This window comes from Kogia breviceps, chromosome 3 (assembly GCF_026419965.1).
Source record: "Kogia breviceps isolate mKogBre1 chromosome 3, mKogBre1 haplotype 1, whole genome shotgun sequence".
NCBI lineage: Eukaryota > Metazoa > Chordata > Mammalia > Artiodactyla > Physeteridae > Kogia > Kogia breviceps.
The window spans coordinates 94,527,123-94,538,557 of NC_081312.1; the positions used below are offsets into that span (position 1 = coordinate 94,527,123).

General features: G+C 42.9%; 1 protein-coding gene across 1 annotated transcript in view; it reads right to left on the reverse strand.

Annotated features, from left to right (window-relative positions):
• The window catches only part of LOC131752079 (aromatase), a 30,428-nt gene extending 19,235 nt beyond the window's left edge, over nucleotides 1-11,193 (reverse strand). Inside the window, exons 1-2 of the mRNA XM_059056105.2 lie at nucleotides 11,049-11,193; nucleotides 5,171-5,321 (exon numbers count right to left, since the gene is read on the reverse strand). Of these exons, the coding sequence (XP_058912088.1) occupies nucleotides 5,171-5,321; nucleotides 11,049-11,193 (296 nt within the window). The remainder of the gene's footprint in view (nucleotides 1-5,170; nucleotides 5,322-11,048) is intronic.
• Between the last annotated feature and the right edge of the window lie 242 nt (nucleotides 11,194-11,435).

Genomic DNA, 11,435 nt, shown 5'->3' on the forward strand with positions numbered 1-11,435 from the left:
TGATCAAATTTAGTATCACTAATATGAGACCACCTTCCCTGGTCTGTTGATGTGATGCAATGTGAAGTGCCTAGGACTAACAGGAATGTATTATTACAAAACAATTAACCTGAATTGAATAGAGCCTATAGACCTAGTGTTCAGTTTATAAGCAATACCGGGAATAGAAGAATATGTTCAATGACAGCATAATGAGACACTGAGAGAGATTTGGAATGTGGGACATCCTGTAAGACAACTGAGGTGGTCTCTTCAGAAGGTCAAGGTCATGGGGAAAAAGGGCAGAGGACTGCTCTTCTACCTTTCCTGTTCATTTGAACTTTTGTTACTAGAAAGTAGGAAAAATATTTTCTTGTCGATCTTTAGAGTCTCTCCTTTTCATGCATCCTCAAGTCCCTTGACCCTCTGCTTACTTTGTCCTAGTTGCCTGGTAAAACCTCAACCCTGGCTAAATCCAACTCTCAGTTTAGCTTGCTCTGTGCTTGCACCTGGCAGCTGAATGGGGCCGGGGAAAAAAACCATATATACACATGGACACGTACACACACACACACAGAGCAGGTCTCAGTTAAATTCAAGTGGGCCATTAGTGCAGCTGGCAATTCTACTACATTTCCCAAGTCCAGTCACTCCCTTGCTTTCCTGGATGACTGTTACATCCTGTCTCCTCTGTCCCCGAGTATTGTACTTCTCACCTTTATTTCAACTACAGACTTCGTTTCCTATTTTATTGAGAAAACAGAAGCAACTGGAACTTCTGCAAGTCCAACCACCAGCATCAGTGCCCATATATTCAACATTCCCTCCTGTTACTATGGAAGAACTTCCAGGTCCCTTTTCAAGGCCACATCCACTTGTTACCTGGACCCCCTTGTCATCTCACCTGGCATACTCCTCCTGTCTGCTGCATCACCAGTTTCCTCTGTAACTCATCATTTCCGTCAAAACACACATGTCATAATATCTTGTATCTTAACAAGTAAAAACTTCTTGGACTAAACATCCCTTTCAGCTCTGTTCCATTTCTCTGCCTCCTTTATGGCAAACTCCTGGAAAGAGTGTCTATACTTGCTGCCTCCAATTCTTCTCTCCCCATTCTTTACAGTGGTCAGACTTTTGCCCCCAGCACTCCATTAAAACTGCTCTTGTCAAGGTGACCCATGACCTCCCTGGTGCTAAATGCAATGCTCACATGTCTGTCCAGTCATGTGGCACTATCTGGAGAGTTGACAATTCCATCCCCCCTGACATGCATTCTCATCTGGCTTTCAGACCACCACACTCTCCTGGTTTTCCCTTCTCTGTGTGGCTGTCCTTCTCAGCCCCCTTTGCTAGTTTCTGACCTTCCTTCTTAACTTCCCTTTCAGCGGTACTAGGCAAGTCAAGTCAAAATCCTGATTTCTCTCCATCCCAAATTTGCTCCACCCACCTTAACTTCTATATAGCCCATATCTACCTGCTAATAGTGTGGACAACCATCCTGGTCTATCTGAGTTTTAGCTTAAAAATCCCACAACGTAGGAAATCCTCTGGTCCCAAGTAAACCAAGACAGTCATTCACCCTACTGCTATACTTTGTTTTACCCTTTTATTGTTGGTGTATTAACACTGTAACAATATATTTCTCTACAAGGGTAGGGATTTGGGGCTGATTTGTTCATGATACCTGTAGTACATAATAAGTTCTTAATAAGTATTTATTTAATGAATGAATGGAGGGCCAATAATGACTATGATAGATTAGGATCATCCAGTGCTTAGTATAAATTCTCAATAGTGGATGCTTAGAAAATAAATGAACAAATTCCCTGTAAATTTATACATGATTAAAACAGGTATACAAATACTATAACAATAATTAGTATTTAAATGGCTAACTGATGTGCAGATTTGACCCCAGTTAGCATGTTAATTGCTAATTCCCCTTTATGGATGCTACCCACATTCTCCTTTTTCATACTATTACAAACACTAATATATGCACATGACATACAGTGTCATGCGTAAGTAACGTCTGTAGACCCTCAGTAATTTAGAGTATCCCCGCCTGGGAATCGTGCACACTTTACTCACTTTAAGATGATCAGATGGAGCTCCCCCCAGAGCCCCCAGTTGCTCAGGCAGAATCCTGGCAGCACTCGTGCCTGATGTCCCCCTCGGCTAAAATTCTGCAGCCCCCCCACCCCTGACTTCAGAACTCGGCCAACTTGAAAGTTGGGGCGTAATCTCAGCACAGTTGTAATGACTACAGATGTCAAACTTTTCAAAAGAGAAACAATCTGGCAAACTATTCAAAGAAAAAGAAAAAGCTTTCTGAGGTCCAGTGGGGTCTTTTCAAGAGGTACAGGTAGTTTTGGAAGGACCTGAAGAGCAGACAAGGGAAGGAGATGGGGACAAACATGTCCTATTCCCACGGGGAGCTCAGCCCTTAACAACAAAATTGAGCGGCTCAGAGGCAATTATAGAGAACACAGTGACTCCAACCAGAGAAAAGCCTATGAGGACAGAACAGGGAAAGAACTGAGAGAGCTGGGGGAAGGGCAGAGTGGGTTGTTGTCCAGGTCCTCAGCGTGAATCAGCACCTGACCCTGTCAGGGTGGCTAAGGTCACTTTCCTAACTAGGATAGCAGAGTGATCAGATGCCACCTGTGCTGTACGAGGGTCCTATTTCAGTAATTGCCTTTGGGGGTTCCTGGGAATTTATCTGGTGATCTAAATATCTAGTGTCTACGAGCAATTTCTGTCCTGGTCCTCTGGTCCTTTCTCACGTGCTTCATTCTTCCCTCCAGGTCTAGTCTTGCACTCCCACCACCTGAGCTACACTTAAGGGCAAGAAAATTAGACAGAACCCCTCCAACCTGCTTAGTTGTTTCCCCAACCCCAGGGAAAGGCCCCCTGCCCCAGAAGCTTCTTACCTTCTTTCCTCCCTCAACCTCTGCAGCACATTGGAATCACCTGGGGCTCTAAACACTACCAATGCCTGGGTCCACCCCATCAGGAGACTTTAACAGTTGGGTTGTGGCCTGGGCAGTGGGGTTTTGAACAGCTCCCTGGGTGACTTTAATGTGCAGCCGGGTGAGAAGCACTGCCCTAGATCCTGAGCCGCAGGTGTCATCCTTTTGGATGAATATCTTACGGGTCCCTTTGCCTGTATCTGAGGGAAAGGGGTGACAGGGAAGGCAGACACTAACTTGAGGAGGGCTGGAAGGCAACTTGCTGTGCTGGGGGATCAAAGAGCCGAAGGCAGTGTCCCAGTCCTCCAAGCCCAGTCGCCATCTGTTCCAGGACATTTTTGAGGCTCTAGTCAGTTGCACAAGTGAGTAAAGTATTGATTTTGAAAATGAAAGCATATCAAATTCACTTAAATTTGGCTAGGCAGAGCTCCATAGACCAAGAGGAGTAAAATCCAAGAGTAACTCTGGCCTCGCCATTAGAGCAGTGGATCTGAAACTGGAGTGTGCCTCAGAATCACCTGGAGGGCTTGTGGAAGCAGATCGCTGGGCCCCGCCCCCAGATTTTCTTATTTAGTGGGTCAGGGTGGGACCCAAGGATGGGTATTTCTCACAAGTTCCCAGATATGTGGATGCTGCTGGTTAGGGGCCACTGTCTGAGAACCGCTGCACTGGGGTGTTTCACTGTGAACCCAATGAAATGACATTTCCACTTGAAGCTATTTATGGTTAGATGTGTAACACAGTCTGCCTTAGCTACTCTTCAAACTTTTACAACACCAAACTGAGTGAAAGGAAAAAAAAAAAAACAGGCAAAATTCGAGATATTAGTTTGGTTGAAAATAGCATTCTTGGATAGGTAGAAATATTTGGAAGCATAACATGTTTTTTCTCCCCTGCTCCCTTCTTTCAAGTATTTGGTTCATAGAATTGGGCTTTGAGTTCACCCTGGTATTTTCAGAAATGATGTATATCATCATGGTCTGAAAAAAAAAAATCAATGCAGTTTCCAGAAATGCTTTACTTACTTCTGGGCGATAGTCTGTGTATCTGAAGAAACAATTCTAATAAATCAGTAAAACACCCTGGTCAGTCTTAGTTTGTGGGTAAATCTCTGTCAGGGATTATAAATATTAAAACTCATTAATGAGACATTTTGGCAGATAGCTTTGCTAAAAATCTAGCAAAGATAGCTGAACATCTATATATGTGCTCTCTTTCAAAGTCTTCATTTTCCATGATCAATCAGTAAGAAAACTAATATTTCACAAAGCTAGTTCTTTAGTCAATGCATATTTTGTTAACCCTGGAGTAAATTCAGTCTGCTAAAGTTATCTGGAAAACATTAAGTGTATGGGGAGCAGGAGAATGCCATTTCTTTTAATAGGCAATATTGTTCCTAATTTATATAAAATCACTTAGCAAGGGCACTGGCACACAGTCACCAATAGGAGAGCAGAGTATGAATGGCTTCTTCATCTGCTGTCTATCCTCCCAGAGTTTCTCAGTAGCCTGGCATTAGAAACACATCAGCGAATTGATACAGTCAGAATTTTTTTCCTCAGGTGTTTTTTGTTGTTGTTGCTATTATTGCTTGCGTGTTTGTTTTGATGCTTACTTGTACAACTAAGACCAAAATCTTAGGAAAGAGGTAAGCATAAAACATAATACTCCCTCAAGTGTGTTTTGTCAAAACCAAATCACCTGTATTCTAAGTTTCCACATTCACTGCTCAGAGAGATTTTGAATAATTTTCAGTCTTCCCAGAGTTCTTTATATGTACCTCTGGCTTCAAGCAAGACCAAATTATTCTACTTGTCTCAAATGTTAGATTTTTACCTGGGAACACTCATCTTTATTTAAGTAATGAAAACATAACTTTGGAAACAAAGATGGCAAAATATCAAAATAAGTTTGTTTGTTTTTTTTTTTAATTTTTAATTTTTTTTGTGTGTGTGGTATGCGGGCCTCTCACTGTTGTGGCCTCTCCCATTGTGGAGCGCAGGCTCCGGACGCACAGGCTCAGCGGCCATGGTTCACGGGCCCAGCCATTCCGCGGCACGTGGGATCTTCCCGGACCGGGGCACGAACCCGTGTCCCCTGCATCGGCAGGCAGAGTCTCAACCACTGTGCCACCAGGGAAGCCCAAGTTTGTTTTTTAATAGGAAATATCCCAGCCTTGATTTTTAAAATATGTCACTGATTATTAACAGACTTACTTGCTAATAATGAGGGTTTCCTCTCCACATATCCAGACTCTCATGAATTCTCCATACATCTTGTTGTAGTAATTGCAGGCACTGCCAATCCCCATCCAGAGGAACCTGCAGTGGGAAATGAGGGGCCCAATTCCCAGAAAGTAGCCAGGACCTAGGAAAGTCATCAGATTACGATCAGTATTTCTGTAATACCAAAAAGACAAAGTACTTTAAATTACTGTTGTTCTTATTCTTTTATATCTACATGTCATTTTACATCTTCTGATGTATACAGGTGAATCATATACACAAAATGATTAAAACAACAACACAAGTTAACATGACGCTCTTCACAGCTCTATGAGTAAAAAGTCCGGTTGACACCACACCAGTTCCATTTGGTCTCAATCACTTCTGTCTGAACAAACTGGAGTAGGTGTCTAGTCTATTCTTGCTGTGTTAAACGGTGTCTCTGGGTTTCAAATACAAGTCAATCAGTCCCTCTGGTAACAGGCACAAAAACCAGGACAAGTGACAAGTTGACAGATCTGTCTGGCTGCTAGTTTTGTCTGAAAACTGGGTTTGAAAGCACCAGTCAACAGAGTGGGTGGATTTGAATTAATTTGTGGTTTTGGTGTCATCTTTTTTTTTTTTTTTTTTTTTTTTGTGGTACGCGGGCCTCTCACTGTTGTGGCCTCTCCCTTCGTGGAGCACAGGCTCCAGATGCGCAGGCCCAGCGGCCATGGCTCACAGGCCCAGCCGCTCCGCGGCATGTGGGATCTTTCCAGACCGGGGCGCGAACCCGTGTCCCCTGCATCGGCAGGCGGACTCTCAACCACTGCGCCAGCAGGGAAGCCCTGGTGTCATCTTTTTAACTGTGAGAAACATGGCCTGCAAGACAATGTCTAAACAAAAAGCATGCATTCCTTTTTTATTTCCTTCAAAAAGGATTTGGTTTAAGAAGAGAATCTTAAGCTAAGTCTCATGAGACAAAATAAAGCTAAGCATTGAGGAATGACCAGTGGGTCTGATCAGTGTGTGGACCAGAGTCTGAGTCCAGTGATGTGGTTTTAGTGAAGAGCCGTGGCCCTTACACCCTTGCTGACGCGGACGATGACAGAATTGTGAAGACTGTGAATCTGGTGAACAGCCAGGGGAGGTGCTGTTGCTTGTATCAGAGAACAAACTTGGCAGCTTGAATTTAGTGGTGGTGGTGGTGAAAAGTTCATCAAAAGCTTGTTGGAATGGCTTTAGGAGTTTCATTGTAAAGCTATACCATTTCTGTATCTTACTCCTTTAATTCCATTCTGTCAGTGAAATAGTCCTGGAGCCAAAACTCACACAACTGTCTGAGACAGTACAGTGCTATAATAATTTAGATAATCTAAGTTTCTGTTTTGTTTTCTTTGGCTGTGCAGCATGGCTTGCAGGATCTCAGTTCCCTGATTGAACGTGGGCCATGGCAGTGAAAGCTAGGGATCCTAACCATTAGGCTACCAGTGAACTACTTAGATCATTTAACTTTTTGCATGACTCATCTAAAGTGGAAGTTCAGTCGCAAATTTGGCAAACAGGGCTTACTCCTTAACTTTGCATTAGCAGGATTAATGTAGCAAATACTACCAGGTTCTTTTGTCTTTAAAGTTCTTCGTTAATGTCTATAGAACCAATATAAGAATTTGAGTTCTTTGGATCAAGGGTTCTTAATATTAAGATTGTTCTCATAACACTACATTATACAGTTATATAGTCAGATAACTGACTTTACATTAAACTAATTTCATTGAGTTCTCAAAAAGAGTTAAGCTGATTTGATTGTATACATATTTCCTTAAAATTTAATCATACTGACCTTTTATCAATACAAATATGCATAATAACAAAATACTTTGTATTTACAGCTTGAAACATTGTAGATCCTCAATAAATGTTTCCTGAATGAATTTTTACAATTTGTTAGACATGTGTAAAGAATGAAGTTTTAAATGTCATCCTTATTTAGAATATTTTAGGTGTATTTACATTTTGATAAAAATGGAAAAATATCTTATATCTCATACATTTAATCCATGTGAAGTCAAACACCAGTCTATTTGGGAATAGACTTTTTCAACAAACATTTACTTCATATACTACTTCATATACTACTTACTTCATATACTTCATATACTATACTTTGTGCCATGAGGCACAAAGACATACAAATCGAAGGCTGCACTTTACATGTTTTATCTAAATGTTTGTTGCTATGTGGAAAGTCTTAGTATTTGGAAACCGCCAATCAAATTTAAAATATGACAGTGAAGAGCTGTATCTGTTGAAAAAGGGAGATTGTGATGAACTCTGCTAAGGCTGAGAACCTGAGTGTTTTAACCATAAGAGAATCAGAGTTTGAGTCTTTAGCAGTCAATCGTATTTCAACTTAATTCATCCAACAAACCCTGAAACCCTACTAGGTATAGACACTAGCTCCAAGTTGGGGACCCATGATGGTATGGTAAGTATAACTAGGTCCCCATCAGATCCTGGGCAGAGAAAAGAAATGTGAAAAAAAGCACAAAATCAAATAATTATCACACAATATGATCCTTTCAGTTAATGTGTGTATCTTATACCTTCCAGTTGGAGAGAATAATGCTCTAGGAGGGGAGAAATTTTGGTAGACTATTAGGGAAATACTCTGGTTGTGTCCACCTTACACTGCTCTCTGCTCAGATTTGGGAATGCTCATCTAGGCGTGTGTGAGTGCAGTAGTCTCTTGCACACCCTTAGAGGAGCAGTAAATACTTCACTGCATTTTTGTGCAGAGATGGCCTCCATGAAGCCAACAGCTGGGGCCTCCCACCCTCTGTGCTAATCAAGAAGCTGTTACGTTCCATGCTGGGTGTACACCGTAGAGAATCCAGTGCATACGAATGTTCATAGCAGCACTGTTCACAATAGCCCCAAGCTGGAGACACCCTAAATGTCCATCAACAGTAGAATGGGAGATTAAACCATGGGGTGTTCATATAACTGCATACCATATGAACTGCAGCTGCATGCCACAACCTGGATGAAACCCATAGGCAAAAAAAGTGAGCAAAAAAGCAAGATAGAAGAAGAATGTAGGATTCTATTGCTAAAGCATGTAAAACCAGGCAAAACTAAAGTACGTTGTTTGGAATATGAAATTAGGTGAAAAATCTATAAAAAAGCAGGGGAGCGATCATTAAGAAATATAAGGTTGTTTACTTCTGGGGATGAGAGAGGGTATGATTGAAAAGGCACAAGAGGAGCTTCTAGGATGCTGCTAACATCCTACTTCCTGTCCTGGTCTGTGATGACATGTTTATTTGTGCATTTTCTGTATTTTTAATGGGCAAAAGAAGACTATTGCCATGTCCTTTTTTCCCAGTGCTCCCATAAGGAATGTGGTGTCCAGGGCAGAGAGGGCCTCTGGGGGAGAGGACCCACGTGCAAGGTTGGTCATCGCCCTGTATCCTTGGGGAAGGGAGAGCTGCCAGTTGCCAGGTAACTGTAGTCCTGGCAGAGATCAGTGAACTGGGGCAGTTTCCCCAAATTGAAGCTTACAAACCCCCAAATAGGAATGGTTCTTTCCTCTCCGAACCCTCACGGCCCTCGCTGGCACTAAGTCCTCTGCCTATGTGTGTCACCTTTGCACACTCCTCGATCCCCCTGTCCCCATCACCTGATAATGCAGGGCCTCTCAGTAAGTGTGGGTTTAAGAAGCTTAGATTTGAGTCCCAGTTTCATCACTTACTAGTTATGGACACCTAGCCTCTTTAAGTCTCAGTTTCTTCATCTGTAAAATAGGCATCAACACACTCAACTCACCAGAGTGCCCAGAGGTTCACAAGAAAAGTGGGTGTGAAACTGCTTTGAAAACTGTAACTTACTAGAGGGCTTTGGCTCATTGTACCCTCTCAACTCTTTGGCTTCACTGACCCTGAGATTCCCCATATGTATAAAGCTGAGAACCTGGAGAGCCAGTGATTGGAGGGATCTGGCAAAAGGAGTTCCGAAGTATTGATCAGCAAGACCCTTCCAACAAGGCCAGTGTCCTAACCTTCCCTTCCCCAACCAGGAGTTGCGGGATCTCATCCTGGGCCAGAGGTTTCTAGAACTAGAAGGTTCTGACCAGACCTCACATTTTCCCAAGGAAAACATGGAACTAGAAGCTCCCTGGTAGCAAAATGATCATCTACCTGGGATTTAGGTCTTCCTGGTGGTTCCCCTGCTCCCCCTATTGCCACTTTCTTTCCAGTTGAGATGCTGGCAAGCCATCTCCCTTCTGTGGCTTTAACCCCTCCCCCATGAAATGAGGAGTTTGAACTCCACAGTTACTCATACTTGTCACAACAGTTTGCCTGGACAAGGCAGAGCCATTCTGAGAGGCTCAGTTTCCCCTTCTGTCAAATGAACTGGCGGGGCTCCATTCCATGGCTCTCAACCCTGACTGCTCAGGAAAGCCACCTGGGAAGATGTTAAAAAAAACAAAAACCCACATGGGGACCCTCCTCAGGCAGGGCTGAGAACCACAGGACTATGTGATAGTGTCGTAGACTATCAGTGTATGACAGCATGATGTCCCCAGCCCAGAGGTTGTAGACAGAGTGAGCTACCACCTAGGCTCCTGGTCCAGGGCTTCAAGGATGCCAGTTCTTGTGTTTGCCCCTCCCCAAAGGTCCAAGGGAGTTGTACCATCACCTGCAACATAAACATCTGGGGAGACTTCTTAAAAATACCTCTTCCCTCACCTCCACCTTTCACGGACCCTGACTTGGGTACCCACTGGGGGAGGAGAAATCCAGTGAGGAAGGAGCAGTGGTGGGGAAGGGGTTCAAGTTAAAAGGCTGTGGAACAGTCTTCCTTCTGACCCCCATCAGGAGTAGAGAATAAAACAAACTAAACATTCCATTCCATTGGGCCTTAAAGTAAACTAAAATACCGGGCTGAGTTGGGCAGAGAGACAGTCAGTTCTCTGGAAAACGATAGGGAATCCAGACCCAGGGCACTTTGCAGCAGCGCCACACTCCCACTTGACAACACTCTGTGAAGAGGACCATGGCGCTTGAAAGTGTGTAATGACTCTGCTCTTGAAATAAAGCCTTATCGGTTATCTTATGGAACTGGGGACAGATGCCTGCTATGAGGAGTTTTCCCTGAAAACTAAAAAACCGTCTGATATTTCTGAGAATTCTGAGTTTATCTGGTAGTGTGGAGTGATGGGGTTTCTACTGGAATTATCTGGATAATTATATTATACTCTACTTCTGATTGATCCACAGAGCTTGTGGAAGTGTTTTTTAGGTTTTCAAGGGAACTATAGTTGTCCCCATTTTTCTGCCTCTGTCTAGGTCCCATCCAGCCCTTATGGTGGCACCAACATCACCACCATGCCCAAGGATAAAAGAAAATGAAGGATGGGATAAAGAGAAGGAATAGGTTCAAAAAAGAGAGAGGGCAGAGGACATGGATGAGGCAAAGTAGGAGGGAGACAGAAAGGAGTACAGAAGGCATTCCAGAGACATTTTCACCTTTAGAGCAAAACTGGAGTGAATTTGAATCAAAAGGTAAGAAAACCAAATCTGGAATTTTACCTTGCTCCACTCCATCGTAAATTTACTTTAAAGGATACTAGTGCCAAGTCTATTCTACCAAAGCAAAGTGGAGACTGGAAGGGATTATGTAAGATATTGTTTTAATGTTTTCATTAAACATGTGCAGATAATTGGCTAAAATTTTTTCACCTGAGTCCTCATTTGCTTATGTGCCGTGGCCTTCAGCCATCTTCCCAGGTTTGCTCTTCGTCGTTTTGCAAAATTTCCTTTACCCTCATGGATCAAAAGCCCAAGAAAACAATCTTCTTAGGTACAGAAATAAATGACTGACTTACCTGGTATTGAGGATGTGTCCTCATAATTCCAAACCAGGAGAAGAAAGCCAGTGAACAGCAGGATTGCAATGCTGGCAACAGGCGCAACTTCGGTCACCATGCTGGTGACGTTATAATGCACTGAGTTCAGCACTTCCAAAACCATCTTGTGTTGCTTGACCTCAGGGGACGCAACTTAAAGTCCTGTGGAAATCAGAGGGTCAGAAAAATTAGAGAATCCCCCAAAATGTACATTTATGACTCCTGTTGCTTCAGAGGATGCTGTACTGTAGAGATGGGCGTTCTGTTTTATAATGTGATTGGACACTTAGACAAGACAAATTTGTAGTTACAAGTCAAAACAAGCAAGCCCAAGCGAGATCTTTTGGCTTGAAGTGCAGCATTTCT